At 32.1% G+C, this 27,235-nt stretch overlaps 1 protein-coding gene across 1 annotated transcript in view; it reads left to right on the plus strand.

Moving 5' to 3' along the window:
- Nucleotides 1-9,224: 9,224 nt before the first annotated feature.
- MS3_00005204 (uncharacterized protein) overlaps nt 9,225-27,235 on the plus strand; it is a 52,690-nt gene continuing 34,679 nt past the window's right edge. Inside the window, exon 1 of the mRNA XM_051213230.1 lies at nt 9,225-10,202. Coding sequence (XP_051069189.1) covers nt 9,425-10,202 — 778 coding nt within the window. The 5' untranslated portion in view covers nt 9,225-9,424. The remainder of the gene's footprint in view (nt 10,203-27,235) is intronic.

Here is a 27,235-nt window from a genome sequence, read left to right on the forward strand (position 1 = left end):
AAACAGGATCGGATTTTCAGTATTCATTTGACACATTCTTGGAGATTAGTGATTAAAAAATCAATCGTACAAATTGTTTATTGGTCTAAACACTGCACTTCTATGTATTGGGTAGAAATAGTAATCTTCGTAAATTCACATGATCTAAACACAATTAATATACCATAAAGTCAAGTATGCAAACCTGTACTCGGTTAAAAAGTTGAACCGTTTTCATTTGTGTTTCAGTAAAATTTAAAGCAAATTTACTGGTAGTATAAATGAAATGAAAAAATGCAACTGATTGGAATATAATCAAGTAAGAAATGTGTTCAGCGTTTAAAGTGTTCACACCAGAATTACATACCTATCTGGTGTACACTAATTTTGAATAACTGCTTACTCAAATCACGATTTATAATACAAATTATTTTCCAATTTAGTGACTGTGTATGAATATACAAAAACAACATATCAACTAGATAGTAAGTAGTTATACCAGCTGATTATTCAATTACTAAAGTTATCAATAAATATCTGATCTGATTTCTTACTTCATGAATTAATTAAATCTTTGATAAACATACAGTGATGTGAATAGTAGCTAGCAGTGGAATCCAGAATGCGCGGTTCGTCCTATTTGGGACGTATCAGCTGAATATACCCGCATTTCAGAGTTGATGTTCACTCTAGGACTTGAACTCAGTACCGTTCGCTTCAAACGCCATCGCGTCATCCACTTAGCTACTGAGTCCTGATAGTCACTTACTTGTGCAATGGAGTGAAGTTTAAATTCACTTGATATTGTTTGTTTGAATCTTCTCATTGATGTTTAGGACTGTAATTGATTAGTCTCTTATTGGCACATGTGCATCCTGTGCGTATTGTCTCGATATTACCTTAATTCACAAGCAAAGATAGATAGTGGCTAGCAGTGGTATACTTTTAAGTTTGTGAATCTTAAAAAAATTTATTTCACTTAAAAATAAAAGGTCATTTTTCTAGAAATTAAGATTATTGAATCAATGTTCAATTTATTATCTTCCCATAATAATGTACCATATGTTTTTATCATTAGTGTTACTATTTTCTTTTTCTCTTAATTTTTTATTATTCATTTATCATAATTTCATTTGAATAAATAATATTATATGGCGCTTATAGAAATATATTTCATTTTGACATAGATGGATATTTAATTAAGCTGTAACAATTACTTGACTCTTATCTTAAGAGAAATACAATTTCTTTTTCACCCAATGTAGACTAACTAACATTAATCAGTTGATAATTAACTATTATTCATAAAATGCATAGACAGTTTTTTTCCTTCCTTATATTGTTGAACACTTAAATAAATTACTTCTCAGTGAGACTGTAATGTATGAACGACCTTTGAGAGATGAGAAAGTGACCTTGAGAGTGTTCACCTACATACTAGGACCAAGTGAGGGTTGTAAACCAGTGTGAGGAATTAAGATTAACATTTACGGTTGATAGTTAGGATTAAGAAGTAGATTTAGGTTTTTGACCACGAACTGACATCAGCCAAAATGCCAAAACTCTGTTTAGCCAAATGGATAATTAAATTTCGCGCCAAAATCCAAGACCTGTTATCTGATTGGTTCGTCCATAAATTATAGTCTCGCATTTCTTTTTTGTAAAATAAATAAACTAAATATTGATATTTTGACCTAACTTTTATAAGAATGAAAAAGCAGTTAGATATGAGTTAGTTGATAATGTTATATGAAAGAGATATTTTGTCTGGAAATAACCTGGTGATCGGGATGTAATCAACAACAAACGGTAAGACAATATCCCATCAAATTCACTGAAACTCATACTCAAAATAAATATGATGCACTAATTGTGTACCCCATACATGTAACTCACGTTTTAGATAGGTACTACAAAATACAATCACAAGCAAATTTTTAGCTTAAATCAACAGATGAATTAATAGCGTTCAATAATAATGTTCACTAGTAATAAATCTATGTATGTTTTAGAATTATTATGTAAAGTTGTAAATATGAATCTTATCACTGATTAGAATCCGCTGGTCAATGAGTTGTAGATATTGATTTAGTTTTAGTATAGGTTTCTCCAGTAGTGTGGACCGCACGATTTTTTCAACCATCAAGCCCAAGATATTCAGTTCCTTTAGTAAGCCCTTTACTTATAAGCCACTCAACATCATTGTTACATAATGTTGGACTGATATAGCCTCTTCTACGTGGCGACATTCGGAATCTACTATCAAGATCCAATGTATTAAATAAATAAGGTTATAGACTGAAGAAGAGTATAGACAATTCAACAAAGAGAATTTTCTCTAAGACAACTTTATTTACTTAAGCTACACAGTCATATTTATTGTTAGTTTGCTCATTAAAACTAAAATGGTGTTGAACAATGAAAAAAATGAAGTGGTAGCCTGTCATGAACTATTTATCAAAATCAGATATTGAAAAGAAGTTACGTAATAGTCCATCGACTAATGAAGAATGTTAATGTGAAGATAATTGTCCACTTGATAGATATTAAGAACAATTAAAAGTTGTAAGGAGTTGTAAGTAGAAAAACGGCAGATTATGGAAGATAGAAAAGAAGATTAAGATTATGATAAAATGAGCGATCACAAAGCCTAGGGTTGAGTTAGTGGATAGCTATGGCCTATGTTGTATTTAGGTTCTCCATTTGTATTCCATTTGGATCGATTCTTCTGACCGTAAGAATGATTTTGAAGGATTCTGGTGGAACAAAGTGACCAGAATTAACTAAATGCCCCTAGATTGAGCTTTTGACTGACTTGTATAGTCCTTTAAATAGACAGGGAGGGTCATGTTCAGTGATGGGCTTGGAAAGAGCTCGTTTTATGCGGCCAGTGTAATCTGTTCCACATGAGCAATTAAAAACGATAGATGTACGTTAATTTCGTGTAAAGTGATTTTATCATTCACACAGCTACGAATTAATATCACAACAACATGAATGCAACTTTAGAAAAGTACTTACTACACCGTTGTAATCGGAAATGATTTCGGTTCACATTGTGCACAATACTGACCTTAGATTAGAATTTGTTAGGTCAGAGTTGAATCCATATACGAGACATTTGTTCATAAATGTAATTTGATATTAAAGCGTACATTTTATGTGAAAAAAAATCCACAATTCCTAAACAAATTCAATATTACACAGGTTGAAATCATGAGTCAGTTGAAGCTAGACCACCATTGAAAATCTGGGAACACTGGACGGCCGTTTCGTCCTAGTATGGGACTCCTCAGCAGTGCGCATCCACGAACCCGCCCCCTGCGGGATTCGAACCCAGGACCTACTGGCTTCGCGCGCGAGCACTTAACCATTAGACCACTGAGCCGGCATCCGACGGTGTTAATGTCTAACTTCAACCAATCCACGAAGTTGCGCCACCGAACACCAATGTCTTCAGTGAGCTGATATCTCACAACAGACCTGGTTGAACTCCACTGGTGACGGCTTCTCACTAGAACTCCAGAAGGTTCTCCTGAAGTCAGTCACTAGTGAGCAGTTGATTATTATCAGAATGAGTTTTGTGGCTCATGATTTCAACCTGTGAAATTTACTAAAATCTCCACAAAACTCATTCTGAAAATTCAATATTAATCACGGAAATGCATTCAACTATGTTGTCATCTTGTAGAACTGTTATTTCCATTGGAAATTATGAAATATTTGTATCAATATCAACAAAAGATAAAATTACTAACAAATTAAACTGTGATTTAAATTCTAGTAAAAATTAACAGAAATTCATTACTGAGATCTGAAACCTAGTGATTACTTTCCAATCCAGTTATCAGAAGGTGAACGCACTTAAACTCTTCAAAGTAGAAAGACTGTAAATTATGTTTGGTTTCAAACAGCGTTTTCTAAATGTCGAATACAAAGTCCCATGTTTACCTAAAATAATTTCAAAATATTTCAATTTAGTAAGTTTGTACACGAATTTCACTATGATCTCATATACCCCATTTAACTCTCATTTCAGTTCTAAAGCAACACATGTCATTTGAAGAAATAGAAAGATACTTCAGGTTTGTCGATCAGAATCATTTCCTGACATTTTTAAATGTAAACAAGCTGTTCCTTGTTTCACTCATATTTCCTTTAATCTAAGAACCATAATGAACATATCCAGGGATTAGTAACTAAAGGTAATCCATATATTTAACTGAACGAATTCTCACGAAAATTGATTTAGACGATTATTTCCTTTCATTTATTTCTCTCATTGATCCTGTCAACCTCCTCGATTCAGTGCATATATCATTTGGGATAATTAAGAAGATATGTCTAATATTAAAAATCCAAAATAGGGTCGAAGAAGTCAAAGGTTAGTTTTTCCAAATCCCTAATTAGACAACTAACTAATGGGTTTACTTACTATTATGTTAAATTATCTTTTTATGTACAGAATAATGCTAGAGATATAAGCAAATATAATTGATAGAGATTTACATTTTTGATGTCTACTGGAGTTTAAACAGCTGCTTAGTAACAGCTAACAACATATCAACTTATTTATACCAAACTAGGTCAGTAGGATATTAAGATAATTGCAACAGACATGTGTCTATTAGACTATAGTCGTGCTCACTTTATTTCTCACTCCTTGTATTTCATGTCGCAAAAATATTACTTCAAAAATAGAACATAAGATGTTTCCAAATCATATTATAATTCAGTTGATCTATCTCCAGTCTATAGTTTTGATATAGCTTTGAATTCAGTGTTGTATGAAAGCGATAGGAAATAACCTAATACAGAAAAAGATCTATAACCCACTTTATGAAATACATCTAATTAAATATGTTGAGTGTGGGTCAGATCATTTCCTTGGGGTTAGTGAATGTATTGTAACATGAAAATTCATTAAAACAGGCTTTCTTCTGTAATGATATTTAGAAACTACTAAACTGCCCCAGAAGAGCAACCACTAATGTGGTGTAGCATGATAAAAATATGCTTTAAAACTTGTTAATGCTTATTAACAAGATGTATTTAAAGTCTTGATGTAACCTTTAACATAATTCCCTTTTTTCAACAGTTCCCTAAATTAACTGTGGAAAGTCTGACTGTATTGTTGGTAAATTGTCTGAGAACGATATTAAGTGGTATATGTTCGAATATATTAAAATAAATGAATTTCGTTATCGCAAGCTTGATAGAATAGCGCAGGTACCCACCAACAGCGAAGAAACTCAACAGATTTCTAATACAAGTTTCCATTGAGCTTTAAATACACTTTGGGGATGATAAGAATTTTTGTGAATGGACATCAGTTAAATAATAGTAAAAAATATGTATCTAAAAATTGTTTGGTATTATCAGACATTTCCAAGGGCAACCAAAATATTCTTCAAATAGGAAAAGTTATTCTATTATCACTGGGTTTTGTGAATCAAGTTGATATACTTAATAAACATAAGAACATTGGTCGATTCATCTTAAGTAGAATGAGCTTGAAATTAGTCATTTAAATCTTCTGAAAAACTATTAGCTAATTACTGGGGTTTTATTTTTAGTTTACTGATGATAATTTATAATTTTGAATAATTAATGATTTTATTTATTATGTTAATACTAGCTTCATAGTTACACGTACCAACGGTCACTTCTAACCTGTTAGGTTGCCTTGAATCAAGTCTAGTCGGTCAGTTTTTAGCAAGATGTATCGGTAACCTTGAGAAAATTGTTACCTTACCAAAAAGAATTTAAACCTATGTCACCTATATTCATAGTTAGAGATGTTACAACTGAGTTATTCGTGTTGCGACTGACCTTTTAACCATCTAACACCCAAGCATTCCATGAAACGATGAGTCACATAGAGTAAATACCACATTAGACTTGATCAATAAAATTCAGTCAGCACAAACACAGTATTGGTTATCATTCAAAGATCAACTAATGTACCCTTTAATTTGTTTACTCAAAACACTATATTCAATGTAACTAAGAAATTGATAGATAGTTAATTAGCTGTTTTCAACTTTTGATAATCAATCACTTTGAAGTTTGGTATTTACTGTAGTGATTAATTTTACTGATAATTCCAAGGAAATTCTAATACTCAATACGGACATTTAATTCACAAAATGAATTGTAATCAACCATTTCTTTCAAGTTCAAATAACTACAAAAGAAATTTTTAAAAATGTAAACATTTCAAATGTTTAATTAGTTTTAGGAGATTTATTTTAAATGTGATTTCTAGACAATTTGTTGCCTAGATCATATTTATTCGATGTTAACTTATGGGTAATTTATGTATCAATTGATGCAAGCATGTATGTGTATGTGCATTATTTATGTCTCAAAAAGTTCATTAGATATTATCTGGGCATCTGGTTTCAACCTTGACTAACTATGACATTAACCGATGGTAAGTGAATTAATGATAAATGTAAATCTTTGTAAAAGATACACATCACAATGACTATGACCTATCTTATTCTTTTTGTTAACTTCCATAAATTATGTTTGCATACATAACAGAGTAAAAAAAAGTTACTGAAAGATATTATGTTTGAAATGGAACAAGTTATAAATGATTCGCTATCTTTAACCGATGAACTGTTAGTTAATGTCTACTAGTTTGATTCCTAGTTATTTCTATTTTTCATAACTGAAAATGAAGCATAGTAGTATACGGTTTACAAATTAAATATAATGGAGTTGAGATCAATAATTGCATTAAAAAAACTCTGATTTCAGCTGATAAGTATGTTACAAGTCCTCAATTGTGCTTTGGTTTCATGTAAGGTGTTGATAGAAACAGAATATTGCAATAGAAGGCCTTCGTTTGACACGCCAGGCCATGGTGTCAGTTCATGAAATTATGCCTTTTTTATATGATATTAAAAAACTGTCTCTCGTTAATTCAACAGAACGAACTTTTTTAAAGTACTTAAATGACATAATTCGAAAGAACTCAGACTAAAATTAACACATACACTTTATGCTATTCCCCAGTACCGACCATTTGTTTTAGTGTCACGCATTCAAGACAATCTGTAAGAATCGTTAAGCATATATAATAATGGCTTTTTTATGGCTGAACAATCAGTTAAATTTTCAATGTCGAGAAAACTAGTGTTGTTTGCTCAATAAACTCCAACTCATGCTACTCGGTTTGTAGTCTGGTCCCCACTTTGTTCAGAGGTGAATATCCATAATTGGTCAGAAGATGTAAGTCATGAAAGTGTGGTTATACTTCATAACATTTGTTATTCTTAAGTGATTGATTAGCGTACGTCAAGATTTATTTGTCTTTGATTATCTATTTTGTAATCTTTTTTATTCTGTTTATATTATCGGAATCCTTTTGTTGATATATTAGTGTTGAGTATTTTTTAAAAACTTGGTAACAACCCGGTACACTATTTTAGTTTAATTATGCTAAAAGACCGGCTACGAGTAAAATTAACTTCATTGTCTTCTTCAGTACCCTCACAAAATATTCATGGAAGTATTTAGTAAACCGGTGCATACACACACACATGTTCACTAAAAATAGTAGTTCCCTGCTTTTTGGAACTTTAAAACAAAAAGAACATAGGGGAAATAAATAGGGCTAAACTAATTATTTAATGAGCTACCCTTATTATAAATTTATAATTTGTCATATTTAGTAAAGCATTAAAATACGTAAATATAAATCTAACGACTATAATATGGGTAGGAAAAAACATAATGAAATAAGTAATTTATTCATTCTGCCACCCATATCCTTCAGTCTTGTGTGAATGTGTGTGCGTATATTTCTAGCAGTTCGTTTTCTTCTTAATCTAAGGTTTAAAAATATTCTACTCATTTATTTAAATAAACCGATCTCCTACTGTGTATGAAGTATGAACAAAGCGTATTAGAGCAGACAATCGCTTTTAATAACTTCTTCATCTGGATCCATATTTATAAATCCTAAATTATCAGTGTCTATAAGATATGATTTTGTTGTTTGATCTACTTCGATGAGAAACAACTACAAAATCAATGATCTCGTTCACTTATTATTATTATTGTCATCTTTATTGCTGTCCACATACTTTGTAACCCTTTGCTAAAAATGAAAGTAATTTCTCCATCCTTCTAAATTTTGTTGTCTCTTTCATCACATTTCTAATCATACTGTTGCAGCTTTTGTTGTGTCACAGTGGATTTTTTCCCACAATTCTGATAATTATCATTGATCAACAGTGTTGTGATTCGTTCAAAGGATGGGACATAAATATTCCTATCACTCTCATTATAACGTTTAATATTTGATATCATATATTTTAATTCCCTCTCTTCTCATTTTCTGAATTTCCTCAGTTTCTCCTCTGGAAATGGATGTAGAGAGATTTACACACACACACACAGGGAACAGCAAATGTTTACTAGTATATTATGAAAACTTTAATAACATAAAACTAATGAGGATGATAATCAATTGAGAAATTAAAATTACTTAAGGCCATTAGAATTTTGTTCTTTTAAGAAAAACAAAACATTGGATATTATTTTTTGTATATCTCAGGTTAACGAGGAAAAAGTGAGATGGAAAGAGCTCAAAGCTTACAAACACTACTATAAATACATACATATCATTACTATTTTTATTTGCAGTTTTATACAACAAACAAATGCCTTAGGCTGAATACGACACATAGGACTCTATTCTACAGTGTATATTTATATATGATTGTGTTGATTAGTATCTTGTATGTACATAAGTGAGTGCATTGTAGTAAGCTTAAACACCTTTCATTGGACTAGTTCAAACACGTGCGTATGTGTGTTCCATAAATAATAATAAAATTCTTACTGTCATACACCCTCGCTCCCCCCTCCCAATTTTTACAATCACTCAATTGGATTTATAAATGAAAATATAAACAATACGACAAAAATAATGCGTGCACACATAGACAGTATAGAAAATTTGTAAAGAGTGTACCGTGTGAACAAAACCGTGGGAACTAAATGGTTTGGACAGCTGCTAAATAAACCTATAGTTTTTCTTGTTTTCGGTTAAAATTCTCACGCTCTTCCACAATGTCATGTCTTTCGTAGATGAGAGAGTGGATTTCTTTCTATCCATATACACTAAATACAATAAGAATAATAATTATTACACTACTATTATTAATAATAACATTAACCAACACGGGTTGTAGTTTGTTGTTGTAGTACTAGTAATAGCTAAGCATGATTGTTAAAAATCATCCAATATAAATCTGCCTTTGAATAGTAGTCTTATCATTCACTCATATTATGCATGTGTTAAGGTCATCAATAAGAGTTGGCACATATACACTGATATAAATATTATGGATCCTTTTTTTTAATCTTTCTAACCAATTTATAATTAAGGATTGTACATATTTTGTTTTGCCCATGTACTTCTTCGATGTTAGTATTATCCCCGATGAATTCTCATCTTAATTTAAACACTGTTGTTACTGACGGTGATAATAGCAGTCTTGATGAAGACAATGAAGACGAAGAGGCAGAGGAAGAAGTCAATAAATATCATTTTCGTAAACTTAATGCTGACAATATAAACAATGATTATGTGTACAATATGAATTGTGAGCCTTCTGTTCCACATCATACTCGTCAGAGGCATCACCAAATCTTAACCAAACGACCAAGATTATCGACAATAACTTCTGAACAAGAAAGTTTTCATAATCAAATAAACACTACAAATAATAATAATACAAATCAACATCACATGAATTGTTCTCAACTACATCAAAGGGATTTAATAATCACATCAACTAGTATGTCAGTTGGATATACCACCAATGCTGTTATTACTAATAGTAATGAAAATAATAATGGAGATAATCCTTATACAACATTTCGTTCATTGTTATTACAATCTGACTATAACACTAATGATAATAGTTCACCAGAGAAAGAAAATCGAACGTCAATTTTGACATTGAAAAGTAGATTGAATCATTATGTCAGTGATGATGATGATGATGTTGATGATGATGTTCCTGATAATGAACATGTTGAGAATATGTCTACATCTGAATCGAATTTGATTCTTCATGAGGCTCATAATATCGATCGTTTCCCATCATTATTAAAACATAATTCTCATATAGATTATCATCAAGTTTTAAATGATGAAAGTGTTAGTAATAGAAATGATGAACTACATGAATATAAAGGTTAGTAGTAGTACAAAAAGTAGAGCATGTATTCAAAAGATATTTCTAAAAATCCTTTTAAGTATATAGTTTTTTTATTTAACTAAGTAATGGTTATTGTCAGTGTATGTTAACATTTACCATGAGTACTAAGTTATTTTTTGAGTCACGAATAATTAGAAGCTAATGTACTTGTAAAGATTTAATTTAATATTTATACGAATTATGTCCAGTCATTATAATTTCTGTAGAGATTTATTTTAGAGTTCAAAATTGCTTATCTTGGTCACAGTCTTAATTACCCGTCTTTTATTTACACTTTTCTATCTGTAAAATAAAAAGAGGAATTCTGGATTTTAAAAAAAGATAGTATCTGATATTTGTAATTATATACTATGAAGTGATTCATATTTAATACAAGGGTACCCATTCTAGATTTTTTAAAATTTACTGAAGTAACTTTATCAGGGTTCAGGTTCCACCTATTTAAGCAGTGATCAAACCAAGACATGATATGAAGTCATTGACTGTTGATTTGAGCCATGTTATTATGTGAAATCAACTAATTTGGGTCGATATAATAATCTTACACAGCGGTTAGAGACACTAAGAGACATGGCTCAGAACCAATACCATTAGTCCAGACGCATGAAGTCTTTATTTAGATTCACAGTTCTAGTACTATCTCATTCACATCCTTTCTTTTTGAGTTTTCGAACCACATTCTTAATGTACAGTCGTTCACTTTATCATTTTTACTATAATTCTTTCCACTCCTTTATCGTTCATTTTGATATTTTCATCTCATCATGCTAATACGATATGATAACTTGGTCTAACACATTTCTGTGTCAAGCTCCAAGTTGATTATAACCAGTTAATTGAATGATTGGCTCATTTAAGAATACATTTAAAAAATGTGATGTGTTATGATTTTCTGATAAAAAAGGGAACTGATGTTGCTTTTTTTCCTTTCACTGTATACTATGCTTACTTTTGCACTGATTTCACAACTAATTGCCTTCTTTAGCATATACTGAACAGGCACTTGGTAATTAAATTAAATTAACAATGAATCGTGACATGACTGAAAACTTGGTTTCAATAGTTCAAATTTTTTAAATTTATTTGTTGAATTTTACTAGTATTATTAATATAAAGTTTATCTGTTTGAACCGAAGTAAATCTGGTTTCATATTTCTTATGATTGAGTAGTTAACTAATAATATATAACATTGTATAAGTCACATAGGTTTAGCACTGAGTGGATGTGTCGCTCAATTTCGTGGATTATTTGAAGTTGGACATTAACACCGGCTCAGTGGTCTAGAGTTTAAGCGTTTGCGCGCGAGACTGATAGGTCCTGTGTCCAAATCTCGCGAGGCGGGATCGTGGATGCACACTGCTGAGGAGTCCCACAATAGGACGAAGCGGTAGTCCAGTGCTTCCAGGTTTTCCATGGTGGTCTAGCTTCAACTGACTCATGATCTCAACCATTAAAATTACTATAATACCTACAAAAACCCCTTCTAATATTTAAATTTATTTCTTATTGCGATAGGTTTATTTAATGAACACATAGTGTAGGGGAGAGCTAATAAAAATCAAGAGCATAACATTTGGTTTCTTGTGCGAAAATTAAAAATCACACCTAGCAAGCTGTAAAAGTATTGTTCTGGCTCTCAGTATGTTTAAAATGATAATAAGAAATTATTTTTTGCATTATGAAATATAAATGACAGTGTTAGACGCATCAGACGCCTAATTATTTTTTCGTAGATTGTACAAAACAGGTATATCGACACTCACCTTAATCTGGTGATACTATATTTTATGAACTAAATAGATAGCGCTTCTTGGATTTTTATGCAAAATCGAATCATTCATTTGGCTATAGAGCACTTTCGTATCATAGCTGATGTCAGTTCATAACGAAAACTTTGATCCTAGACCACTAACCCTAAACGTAATCAGGAACAATATGTCAACTTTAAAATCTATCTGCATCCTGATCAGGGTTCGAGGATTATATATATGGAGAGAGAGAGAGAGAGGTGAAGTTATATTGTCATGCGCATTACTTATGCGGACAGACATAAGTAGTATGTAGCATAAATTGGAAGTAGAACACTTACCACCAGAGTGAAATAAATAGAAGAGGAAACAAAAAGAAGAGCAATCAGAGCAATTATGTGAAGGATAACTGAAGGGAGATATGCAAATGTTGTATTTAATGTATGGTTTTCATATTTTGTAAATCTACTGTTTGATTTTGCATGAAATGGCGAATTGGTTTCCTTTACTTGAGTTATCGTTCATTGTAATACGTTGTGGTTTTCTCGCTTTGTAGACAAAGAAACCTTTAGAAGATTTCGATAGAATCGCTAATTATGTAGAACCTATTCACACTTTTCTAAACACATTGTTTGCGTGTTCAGAAATTGTACATTTACAAAAATTATTTTCTCACTAGCCAAGAGCTGGCTAAACATTTATCACAATTGTTATAAACCCATTCCTCTAACCGTTTATTTCTATTAACACTATCGACAATTAGAACAGATCAGCCTATTCTTTTCGTAAAATATGATAAACTTATCGAGTGTTATTGGCAAATAAAGTCTCTGAAGTATTTACTAAAAGTATTTATCAATTTCAAATTCCATAACATATGTACAAAATAACTTTCCTTTATGATACTTGTGAAATAATTATACAGCCATTTTTCTATTAGAATAAATAATTGTAATTATGTTAAATACTTTCTCAAAACAAACGTAAAACTGAGTGTAGGAGAGAAACCTTAAGTGCAAGTCATTATATGTGAAAATTATATTTGAAATAATCTCGGCGGTTAAACTTTAAATAATTTTCACATATAATGACTTCTCTATACTCGGCGCCAAATTTCTGTCAAACTATTTGTTCTAATCTTGACGAATATTCGTATAACTTAAGTGCAAGTATTCACGTATAATCCATTGAATCAGTGTAAAAGACCTCAAATGACTGATATGATTCATGTAGTTTTTACACTAAATCTTACCCCTAGTCAAATTAGGAAGTGGTAAGAATTACATTCAACTCTTGATCATCTTATGAGTTTTAACCTGATGAATACTGTGATAATTAACTGTAACTAAAGATGGAATAGTTTCATTCTAATTCATAATTGAAACTTCTAAAATATACATTGAGTATCTAATATGGCTTTTAATGTTATCCGCTTTAAGTTATCAGTGTTAAATGCAGTTTATAGCTAACGTTGATTCAACTATTATAATGACCATAGATCAAAATCGACTGACAGATTTCTTATCAGTACTGATGACTTACCATACTTTTTTGGTTAACATTTAATCCCCTCAATTGAAGTGTCAAAATTTGATCGGTTCCTGGCACTATGTGACTTCTAATTACGGGTCACACAAGTGAAAGAGAAAGATACATTCGCAATATTGTTTACAATAACATTGAGTAAAAGGACAATTATAAATGAAATCCTTTATAACGTATTTTGTTAATATTTTTTAGTATTCAGGACTTAATCAATGTAAAAATTTTAATTTATAACATGGATTAATTCAAGTTTTATATGTTGTATAATTAATAGTAATTTTGATTTAATAGCTGTAAAGCATTATGAAGAAGCTATCGAAAATTATTATTCTCCTTGATATTTATTGTTTCTGACTATTCTATGGGGATTTTAAAACTGTTAAAATGTAGTACGGTTTCAGTTCCCCTGAAGCCATTCAATGACTGACTGAGGTATATTGCAAGACTCACCATTATTTTTAACAGTATCTTTGAAAATGACTGTTGACTGATTTACAATGCCTTTTTATTTTGCTTTTAAGTTCCACAAATCAAAATCGGTAAAGTTATTTGTAAAGTGTGAACTAATAGGATTAGAGAAACTGTTATTCATTTTACTTACTAAAGCGGGTTATCCCTTTTACAGCATAGTCTACAAACCAGGGTTTCTGGTTAGCTCTTTTTTTGGCAAGGTTTTTTTCTTTACCATCTAGAATTGATTACCCCACTTTCAACCACCCATTTTTAGCCTGCTTAGGATCGGCAGTAACCTTAGAGGGTCCCCAGGACGAGTTTTAGTCCTTATTAAATGCAGTGAAAGTTTACTGGAGAATAATAGGGATTAAAACCAAGTTCTTTCATTAGTATGTATATATGTGGAGATATTATTATTATTAAGCTTCCTTGTTTATCTGTTATTCCTTCTCATCTTTATCAAGTTAGTGTTTTTGTTTGATATTTATTGTTCTTTTGTTTTAAGCTCGTAAACCTGATATCTGGAAATATATTACTGAATATTATTCCAATAAATGACATTTTAATTAAGTAACGAAAATGAAATATTTATCAATTTTTAACATATTGTACACTTAATAACAAAGGTCATGATGATATTTTGTATATTTATATAACAAAACAAAACAATACTTTGAATAAGTCATTCACTACTATTCAATTATCAATAAATTTTAGTGCGTTAATAGTAGAAAGTTCATTTATTGATTTTTTTTGTTGTTCAACATGTAATAAATTCTTAGTGATTAAAAAAACACAGTTTTATTAAGTGAATTCTTCTTTGGTTTATTCAGTTATTACGCTCTGATTGAACTGAATTGAATTCAACATGGAATACATTTATTGTTTTCTAGGAATTAAAACTTCCAGTTTACAGTAAAGATACCGAAGCAACAATTGTCGATCAAAATTGGTTCTAATTTTCTTTTCATGCTAAAATTCAATTCAAAGAGAATATATAATATATTTATCTCAAAATAAATAACTATTTAGAGAAGTTAAAAATAGGGAATTACCGTAAACACTTCTTGTGTCCATGTATAATCTCAAATGTGTAAGAGTATAAATTACATGAAGATTGAAAATACTCATTATGATGAATAATTTCTTAAAGATTATCTCCAAATATGAAATACTGAAATGAAAAATTATTAACATAAGATAGTAAATGATCAGGCCTTACTGAAAGAGGCTTATCATACATATTAGGCTGTCAAATAACCGTATATTATAAATTCAAGCTTGTTAAACTTAGAATAGGAATATCAATTAATATTCATTGATAGTTAGTTATAGGCGTTTAATGATTAATCATCACCTTTACAAAGTTGGAGAGTCTAAGTTTCATCATAATAAAGATTATTGGTTATATATCATGAAGAAGTATTTGAACATGACCATAAAAATTGTTTCTTCTAATTTGTATCGTGTTTAATTAAAGTTACATTTCATAATGAAAATGTCTCCAATTTGTAAGTGACCATTCTGTTCCTCACCTAATATTGCACTGTCGATTAACTTACCTTGATCTAAGGGGAAAAGAAAAATCAGTATTTTAATATTAAACAACAAAATTGAATTATGTACAATGTACTATCAACAGTTTACCAATGTTATAAAGATTTGTAAAATATAGTGTCAGTGACAAAACATATGCAAAGCAAGTATAGATGATTTTTCAAAAACAAAACTCATTTAATACTGTAAATTCAATAGTATTTGAGACTATTGTACAGGCTCTGTAAATAAATATTTGTACCATATGTTTGTATTACTACCATTACTTAAGGTTCCCAAACATAAATCACTAAATTCCTCTTGTTCCTATATATATATATATATATATATATATATATATATATATATATATATATATATATATATATATATATATATATATATATATATATATATATATATATATGACAGACTGAATCGCCATTCTGTATTACACATAAGTAAACCTCAGCCTATTAGTTCCCACGTTTTGTGTGAAAATATATATTTCAGTCCGACATGATGTTTTTTTTCGACTAAAGGTGTATTTATGCACATACATGATTATAACTGGTATGCACATCAATAATGTGCTTGAATAACAGAGATACACCTTTTATACCATTCACATATATCCATATGTATATGTGTACGCGAACATGAATAGATACAATTAAAATTAATGAACATGAATGTAGAGAGAATGTAGTTGTGATACAAATAGTGCTGTAAAATTAGTAGACAACAGAAAGATATTTTAGTGAAAGTACTAAGATATCGTTATAGTAGGATTATATTTCTTTAAGATTCATTCATGATAACAAGTACACTAACGATTAGTACAATTATATCATTGAATTGGTGATTAACTATAAAAGATATCTGGTCTAATATGATGGATAACACTATGTAAACATTAACTATCCATGAATTTCACCGTGTATTCGAACGAATGGTAAAACATATCGATTTATTTCAAACATATTAATCTATATTCTGCAGTAAGTGATTATCCACTATATGGCTGGTGGTCTTAAAGAGTGCACCTTGTGGAAATTTTCATTTGTAATGTGATCAAATTCAAGTAAGTAATAATTCATAAACTTTATGGCTTCTTTAAAGACTATTCTATGATACCTTCACAAGAGTAACCAATTTATGTTTTGCTTTTTGTAAAATTTTAAAACTTAGTTATGAATCTAAGTAGATTAGACTAGTTCGTACTTTAGATTATTTGGCTACTCTCTGTTGGAAGTGAACATTATAAATTGTAGATCGAACTATGTTATTAAGTGGGTTAATCGACACATTCTATCAATTCCCGATACGCATACCGTATCCAACATTTCCGGACATTTTTCCTATTATTTAGTAGATGTGTGCTGAATATGAATGCAAATGAATGGAAAAATACCTGAAAATGCTGCATACAGCAAACTTGTTGAAGAACGAAAGACGGATAGAAAAATTTACTTTGTTATTAATCAATGACAGCTTCAATCTAACTTCCTTTAGTGTTTAAAATCCAAAATACACCATAAAAATAATTTATACTGATAAAAATTTCTCGATTGCATCACATAAGCATACTAAGTAGTTTACATTTGTCACAGTTTATGGTGCTTCATTAAATGGATGTGATCATATTTATCTCTACTTTTCTTTTTAATTTGAAGTACTATTTATTTTTCTAAATGACAACTACATGACTAAATATCATTTCATTATAGTAAACATTTCTTTCTATAATTAGACAGGAGAATCACCTATTTTAGGTGAGTGCTTTGTGGTTAAAAGGAAGAAGAAAAAAGAGTTCCACATCACAGACAGGCATCAGCTGACGAACTGGGAAATCGCTGGATATCTTTGATATTTCCTTATATAATCTTAATTACGTCAGGGCTTACCCATTATTCAACTTACCAACGTTCGTTTCATAGGATTCGTTCGGAGGCTGATTAAAAACTATATACTTGACAATGTCTTGGATTTAGCAGTAGTTATGAATTTAAATTTAGGAAAGAGAGGGACCAAGTAAAACCCACTTATGCTGGAAAAGATGTAGAATAATAATTTTAATTCAATTGAGAAGCATTTAATTGGTTTGAAATAATCTTGACTAATAAGCAAAACTCATAGACTATTTCAACTGAGTTTATTATAAAAAAGATTGCAGATACATTCTAGGATAATCTACAATGTCTTGGTGGCTTGTAAAAATTTGATGATGATCGAAAAATAACTTGCTGGTAAGACACTTAAGTATATTTGAGTAAACCAAAATCTGGATACAATTGTCCTAATGCCATTTGGTCTCTAGGTCAAAATTAAAAATGCTAAAATGACGCATCCGTTATCGCTGGGTAAAATTACTTTAACAAAGTCTCAGCTGTGGTTGGCTATTCCGTTGACCTTGTAATTAAGAGTCACATCTTATTGATTAATGCGTTGGTGGAGGCTTATGCCTAACATTTGATACAAAATACACAACCATTGAGTGTGCGAATCAAATTTTGCCTAGAAAATTATTCTGCTATTGAAACTATATATTAACTTGGACTGTCATCTATGTGAATGGCTTCTAAAAATGAAGTACATTAAAGGCACACCAGTTCATACCGAGGTGTGGTATTACTTACTTTCCACAGGTGAGTTTACACTATAATGTGATTAGAATACTCTATTGGTAGACCTGAATTTGTAATGGTACCTCAGATTGTGACTGATAAATTTGTTATTTCAATCCATGATTAGAAAGAGTAAGTACTCTCAAATCATCATTAAGGAACAAGTTGACTGTTGCTTAAGTTTTGTCTCAACGGATTGTCATAGCTTTCTCAAAACATATCTTTATTTCCATAAATAAAGTTATGGACTGCATATTAATTTCGAGTTTATCTTCGCTATCAATGATTGATACAGTCAGTTTTAGTCTCCTTTAGTCAGACTAAGCAACTGTTCCTTCTGTCACCTAAAAACTTACAAATGAGGACCTTTCAATAGATTTAAAAGTTTTGGTGGTGTCAACGAACATCATGTATATATTAGAAATAAGTTTGCCCCTCAGATTATCAGTACATGGAACGGAGGAAGGTGAATTCACTGTCCCGGCAACATTGTGTATTATTTATAACATCCATAAACCCTGCATTTATTTAGATCTATAGAATGAAACTAAAAAATGTCAGGTTAGACAACTTTTTGCTAATCACTTCAACTGTTTTAAAACGAGAATGTTTTAATTCAAGTCCGCGTGGATTTTTATTATGATCAAATATTTTAGTAATATACAGGATATCTGAAGTCGACTAAAAGCAATGTTATGACAAGGCAATAGTACTACAGATAATTATATGCTTATATGAGAAAGATGGTCAAGTTCTAAATAAGTTAGGTTTGTTAAAATGTAAAATATCCAACTTCATAAGTTAAGATCAAGATTGATTATATGTTAAGTAGAAGTAATACCGTTATCCAAGAAAGCTTGTATTCTAAAAATTGTTACTTTCAATTAGTTTACATTGATTTTTATTAATTTTGATGTTTAAAGTAAATAATCAGTTGGAAAAATATCGTTGACAAGAAAGTCAATATTGTTATGACTGCATCAAAGTTGTAGGATAACAAAGACATACAGAGAGAACGCTTCTGTTTAGTGACTGGATAAGTTTCAGAAATTGAGTATGGATAACTAACCTCATAGTTTCGGATGTCCAACTTATGTGAGCTATCACACATACACAATACAACTCCCTTTGACTTCTTGATTAAATAGATATTCAATATTAAATTTTTTTAAATTTGATTTTAAGCTATCTTACAGTAGAGAAGCTTGCCTTCATCTGAATTGGTGGGCTCTTTTTTTACTGTATTTATATATGGTTGTTCATGTATCATTTATTCATACTTCATTTTCTTACATCAATGGATTCATTCGTTGGTAAAAAAATTACACGAGAATTTAAATAAGCAAATGGAAATCATCTAAGGGAAAATTTTCAAAGCTAATATCAACGAGATCGAAGTTGTAGTGTTGAGAACTTGGCAACATTTTACATAAGGAAGATAAAAATTAACTAAATGTTACTTTCTCTGAAATTGTTCATTGTGACTATAAACCAGTAAAAACGTTTGTGAAATAATTGGGAAAACATACGCTTATCACATAAGTTTGTGCAGTGATATATGAAGTTTACGCTATATTTAACTATTTTTTTCCAATATTTCACGTATCTTTGATTTAGCTTAAATTTATTGTAATGTACGAATATGACACCGCTATAAGGTTTAACAGGAGTTCCTCAGTTTAATTGTTTAATCTTTCACTTCTAACTATTTATCAGTGTATAACTTCAAGTTTCCAAGCCCTTATTTAATAATAAGATTATTTATCAACAAGATTAACTTAATTTTATTAGACTGTAAGCAGTTATTGGTATCGATTGTCTTGCAGTGACGTAAGATTAAATAGACTTGAGTAGTTATCGTGTCAGTGCCAATATATGTAAATCATATACTAAGAGAATTCTGATCTTGTTGTCATACCGGGTGCACAAATGAAATTCGAAAATCCAATAATATTCAATTTGTTTCCAGTCCATCCAATTCTGTTAACGTTTTGCACAATATTAGATTTATGAAATCTGTTTGTTATGTAAAAATGGATCATTGATTTACGAACAATCATTATATATTCCGACTATATTATTCTTAATTTGAAGTTTGTTGATATGTGAATTCGAGATTTACGCAAAGAAGAACCAATATAAATCTAGTTTCAACCTTTAAAAAAAAACTAGTCAGCATATCAATCATGTGCATTCATCGGAATATTTTCTATCTGAATCAATAAGGTTGTGTCGTTGACCTGTGTTTTTCTAACTGGTCAACTGATGGATGTCTGATTTGTTTGGTTTTTAATCACTTTATTTGCTAGGAATCACTTCTTTACGATTACACCATTAAAATTACTTAATTTACTTTACTTATGCCTGTTACTCCTAATGGACCATAGGCCGCCGACCAGCATTCTCCAATCCACTCTGTCCTGTGCCTTCTTTTCTAGTTCCATCCAATTCTTGTCCATTCTTCTCATGTCTATCTCCATTTCTCCGTGTAATGTGTTCTTTGGCCTTCCTCTTTTCCTTTGGCCTTGAGGATTCCGTGTGAGGGCTTGTCTTGTGACACAGTTGGGTGCTTTCCTCTATGTGTGTCCTATTCACTTCCAGTGCTTATTCCTGATTACTTTCTTCGCCGGGATCTGGTTTGTTCTCTCCCATAGTAGGTTGTTGCTGATAGTGTCTGGTCAAGGGATCCGAAGTATTTTGCATAGACAACTCTTAATAAACACCTATATCTTCTGGATTATGGCTTTCGTAGTTCTCCAGGTTTCCACCCCATACAGTATAACTGTCTTGACATTTGTATTGAAAATCCTGATCTTGGTGTTGGTTGACAGTTGCTTTGAGTTCCAGATGTTCTTCAGTTGTAAATATGCTGCTCTTGCTTTTCCGATCCGCGCCTTCACATCTACATCAGATCCACCGTGTTCATCAATGATACTGCCCGATTATGTAAATGTTTTAACATCTTCCAAATCTTCTCCTTCAGTTGTGATTGGATTGGTGCATGCTGTATTGTATCGGAGAACCTTACTTTTCCCTTAGTGTATATCGAAACCTACTGCTACTGAGGCTGCTGCTACACTGGTCGTCTTCTCCTGCAGTTGTTGTTACGTGTGCGATAGAAAAGCCAGATCATCTGCAAAGTCTAGATCGTCCAGCTGCATCCTAGCCGTCCACTGTATCCCATGCTTTCCATCGGATATTGACGTCTTCATGATCCGGTCGATCACCAGGAGAAAGAGAAAGAGAAAGGGTGAGAGTAAGCAACCTTGCTTTACAACGGTCTTTACCTCGAACGAGTCTGTCAACTGTCCTCCATGCACGATTTTGCAGTTTAATCCATCATAGGAATTCCGTATTATATTGACTATCTTCTCAGGTAATCCGTAGTGTCAAAGAAGCTTCCATAGTGTTGTTCTGTCCACGCTATGAAAAATGCCTTTACGTAGTCAATGAAGTTGATGTAGAGTGATGAATTCCATTCAAGTGATTGTTCCACAATGATCCGTAGAGTTGCGATTTGGTCTGTACACGATCTATCCTTACGGAATCCTGCCTGTCGGTCTCGAAGTTGGGCGTCTACGCAGTCCTTCATTCTGTTTAACAATACCCTGTTGAAGACTTTTCCCGGTATTGAGAGAAGAGTGATGCTCCTGTAGTTATCACAGTTGCTGAGATCGCCTTTCTTTGATATTTTGACCAGAAGTCCTTCTTTCCAGTCTCTTGGTACTTGTTCCTCATCCCAAAGCCTGCTGAAGAGAATGTGGAGTATCTTTGCAGTTACCGCTACGTCTGCTTTCAGTGCCTCTGCTAGAATGTTGTCTGGTCCTGCTGCTTTGCCACTCTCGATATGTGTGATGGCCATGCTGATTTTTTCAAGTGTTGATGGGCCAACATCCATTGATAGGTTCGTGGGTGCTACTTCGATGTTGGGTGGGTTCAGTGGGGCTGGTCGATTCAAGAGTTCTTTGAAGTGTTCTACCCACCTGTTTCGTTGTTCTTCAATGTTGGTGATTACCTTGCCTTCCTTGCTTTTCACTGGTCGTTCTGGTTTACGGTGATTTCCAGAGAGTTTCTTTGTGTCATACAGTTGTTTCATGTTTCCTTCTCTTGCAGCCTTTTCCGCCGTCATTGCTAAATCTTCCACACATTTACGTTTGTCAGTTCTGATGCTCCTCTTCACTTGCTTGTTGACTTCTGGCTTTCTCTGCTCTTGTTCGGCTGGTATTGATTGCTGCCTTCTTGTTCTTCCTTTCTTGAATCTTATCCAGTGTATCAACAGTGATCCATTCCTTGTGATGGTGCTTCTGGTGGCCCAGAACCTCATGAAATGTTGAAGTGATTGCCTCTTTGATCCCTTTCCAGTTGCTCTCCAAAGTAGTTTCCTCTCCATTGAGTAGATCATGAAAGGCCTGGAACTTATTGCTGAGGACCATCTGGAATTTGTTGAGTTTGTCAGTATCTCGAAGAAAAGCCGTATTGAACTTTTGTGATATTGTCCGCCTCACTGTCCAGTACCTCTTGAGTTTCAATTTCATCTTGGCGACCAGCAAGTGATGATCTGATGCTATATCAGCTCCTCTCTTGGTTCGCACGTAATCCATCGTCCTCCTGAACTTTTTGTTGATGCGTATATGGTCGATTTGGTTCATGAGATTCCCATCCTATAAGTGCATTTTTTGCATGTTTGGACAGCAATAATGCAACTCCTTGTTTATGTGGGGCATATTCTTCTTTATGACCAGAGTATAACAGAAGCTCCCTTGAAGCTAGTCGTTGTTGTCCAACTTTCGTCCAATGTGTTTCACTGATTCCAAGCACCTCTATGTTGTATCTCCTCATTTCTGAAACAATTTGGAAAACTCTCCCAGTCCCCCACATTGTACGAGCATTCCATGTACCTAAATAAATGGTTCCTCTGGTTGTGAGAAGGGGCATCGGCCTCGTGACTTCCGAAGGAACGCGGCTTTCATCATGAGGCGTCATAACTCTTCTAAATGAAGACCTGACTCCCAGGGCAGAGTTTAAAAGGTTTGAATAACTTTTTCTGGTTAGCAAGTTGGTTTTCTACGGGATGAGGTCGCTAAACCCATGCCTAACCCTCCTCTATCCGGGCTTGAGACCGGCAGTAGCCCCCGGAGGGACTCCAGGCGGAGTTACACCATTAAAATACTAGGTTAAATATCTATTACTCAACGTTCGTTAAAAGTTGTGACGAGGTTGTAAACTATTATGTATTTGAATTTAAGTGACAGTGAAATACTTTATTCTTCAAGAGCGTGTTCTTGAAGATTCATGTATTTCAAAGTGCTTCAATTGAACATATCACTAATTTTCAGGTACGTGAATTGCCTATCAGCATAATTAATAATGTGTAGTAAGTTACTGAATATAATGGTTTGACTAAATTTAATTTATATATCTGTTATAAGATACTGTCGGCATCACAGATAACTATGTCTGTGATGTTGTGCATCTTTCCAGTTTATCACACCTGATATAAACATTCAGGATTTCTAAAACTGGCATGCAAAACCTGTTATTACTGTAAACATATACATTTGAACTGCAGATCTATACGGGGGAACTGTTTGTTCTTTATTAGCAACCTTTTAAATACAGATGATCTATGTTTTTACAATAGCTAGGAGTTGCTTGGATGTTTACATAATTATTCTGTTCAATTCATTTTGTTTTGTTGTTCACATGATTAGTTGATAACTAGTAAGATCACGATGATGCTTCTAAATTTCATACAACAAGTGTTAAATATTAGTTCGTATATTACAAGTTTCTGTATCTAGTATACTAGTTATTCCCAAACCCGTCACCAATAGTGAAAACCTACTTTTAACTACCCTTCCCCACCAATCCATATCATTGCATAGAGAAAATATAGAGCAATTATAAGTACGATTATAAGCATTTCACATTTACGCTAGATTGTCTCAAATAATGGTCATCTATTTTACTTACTCTGAATTGATTTGTCTCATAGTATAAATAGCTTTATAAAATGTTAACTATGAGAAAAAACACGTATACACTCAAGTTTTCCCATTAATAGATGTAAAACGTTTTCGGCTAAATAATTTTACAGATCATTTTCATCATTAAAATTACTATTTTTATAATGGTAGCAACCATCATTATATTTGTCCCATGTGTGTCTGTATGTGTGCATATCTATTGGATGAAGTCTGACTAGTAGTACTACTTCTCTTCCTAGTACTACTATTTCGATGGATATATATGTGAAAAGAACATGTGGGTATTTCTTTACAATCATTTTCTTTCCTAGCACATACATAGTACAAAACAGAAAATAATCTTTTTCTACTCCGATTGTTTTGTCTATTGTTGTCGTTGTTACAGTTGTATTTTATTACTTCTTGTTCCAGTCAACCCATATTTCATTACAAGTAATGAGAGAGGATGACCTTTTGGGGGAATAGTCGCCTTCTTTTTTTCACAAAGCTCTTCGATTCTTAAACTTTTTTTTCTCGTCTTTCTTTAAACGAAAAAATTAACATTCCACTGTATTCCCACTTTTTTCTACATAAATCCGCTTACGTTATAAATATTTATTTGCTTACTTCCCATACATTTTCTTTACATTAGTAGTCGTCCTCTGGTCGGTACTATATCATTTGTGTGTATGCAATATTACACGTAAAGAGTGTGGCATATATGTCACTGAAATAACCTATAAATATTACTTTACAATACGCTGACTAAGCATAACTTTATATCCACGACGAATGACAGGATTTGTTTGAATGACTAGACTATGCATTTCTGATGAAATGTAAGTTTTGTGTTTGTTCGGGGTGATAACACTGGTGATATGTTGTACACATACATTAACATATATATATATATATAATATATATATATATATATATATATATATATATATATATATATATATATATATATGCTCTCGGTAAATTACGTCATTTATTAAAAAAGGCTAGAACAATGCAGTTATTTCCAATCATGTAGCTGCATATAGATTCCTACTTACTCTAGTTATTTGAGTAAGTTGTTGAATTCGCAAACCTTTTTAATTCTTATGGTTCATTAATTTTGTAAATATTTCATTGACCTAATATTGTTGACTAACTAAAGGTACAACCTTTAATCCGGAGTATAAATTGATAATGTACAGAAATATTCATTTTATTTCTTGAACAGATAGTTTTGTATACGACTTAATGAGTTCGAAGATTGATTTCGTCAAGTAGTAAAACTATTTATAGAGACTTTGAAAAGTAGGAGAGATTGAATGAATATTTCTTCTTCAACATTATGTAACGTCAAGACTACTTGGGAGAGTAGTCAGAAACTCCAGATCATAAGCCCTGTTGAATAATAGTTGGGCAGAGAATCCAGCTCTTCATACTTTCCAATAATAGCTGGATTATCATCATTTGTCATCGAGGGTGCTAATAGATAGAGTTTTAGCTAGTGTTAGTGATCTTATAGAAACTTTATCTTTAAATTAGTTTCCCTACTGTTACTCGAGTACTTTTTGCCTTTTTCTAGGATTCATTTTTATAGATTCTTTTTCCTTGTATGGATTTATCAATTTGAAATAATTCCTGAATTATTATTCAAGTAATTTTCCAGTGAAAAATGTACAACTTTACTATACTAAACTGGCATAATGAGCAAACAAGTAGAGGTTGATTAACTTCTAGATATGCTTAGTTTAGATTGGTTCTTTTTGACCGTCTTCAACCAAGTAATACTAGTTCACCCTGACTTAAACTCGCGTTCATGCTGTACATTTCTAACTATCAAATATGACAGATTTTGTTGACTGGACTTTATAAATTTGATTCCTTCTCAATAGTCACTAAGTTTATCAAATACAATCCTACAAAGGATTAATCCCTAAGTATCCTGTCAGTAAAATTATCCAGCTACAATTCTGAATGATACAAATTCCAGTCACTGAAAGATTATGAGAATTCTTGTGGCTGTATGTAACCATTACTCATGAGTGACAAATTTGGAACTAGGGTTTAGGTTATATTATTAACTTCCTACCATATCTGCTACCTTGATGTGGTGGTCACACTTATTTACCGTAACAGCCCAATTGAGTTACATTGGCTAGGGAACTTGTTCTTTCTGCTGTTGTCATGCCAAACAGGTTGTTTGAAGAGCAGCAGATCTAACGTCCAAGGGTAAATTCGTACTATCAGCTGTACTGGGGAGTAATTGCGATAGGATGTATACCGTGGATAATAAGGATTCCTAGTTATTCTGGCTTTTTACAACTGATCAGAAAAGGGTAATCGTAGGATTAACACATTTAGCTTGGGCGGTCGTTCAATTCTGGTACTGATGTACGCGCTCCCAGTACTATAGTTCAACCAACTACTTAAGGGAGAATACAAGGGATAAACGGGAACCTTCATTGGAAAAACTGAATGGAAGTAGGTGCAAAATCTCAATCAGAAATATAGATATATGCTCCTCGGATAAATAAGCCAAACCTAGACCAGTTGTGTGCACCTACCAACATCCCTCACCTGTCATTGGGCCTTGAACCGATGTTCCTTACAAACCCAGTTCACCAACCACCACCTTTACCCCTCAAATTCCTGTGCTGGCGGTAAGTATTATAATGAAAAGAGCCAATAAGAAAGAAACTTATGATTAGGTTCTGTACGGATAGCTATGAGCAGTTATCCCTCAGGTTCTTTTGTTCCATTCTAAGGTCGTTGCCCAACGATGGGCAGAAACAGATCATACTGTTATCAACCATATTTGAAGATGTTTTTCATAAAGCTAACGTTCCTTATGGGATACATATTTGGACTCCGATTTTACTCTAGTAAGTGCACATGTTTTCATGCGTTATTATACCAGGAATATATGTAATCTAATTTTGAGACTTTCTTCCCAGATATGTCTTTAATTCTTCAATGAAACCATAAGTTACTGTCATTAACCTTGAAACATTTGACAAAAAGAAAAGTATATGATAACTGTAATATAGGCATAATCCTGATCTGTTTAGGATGAAAGATTTTTAATTATAGTTTTAATCCTTTACATTTGTATATAAACAGTAGAAGGTACTGGAAC

The sequence above is a fragment of the Schistosoma haematobium genome, chromosome 3 (genome assembly GCF_000699445.3).
Source record: "Schistosoma haematobium chromosome 3, whole genome shotgun sequence".
NCBI lineage: Eukaryota > Metazoa > Platyhelminthes > Trematoda > Strigeidida > Schistosomatidae > Schistosoma > Schistosoma haematobium.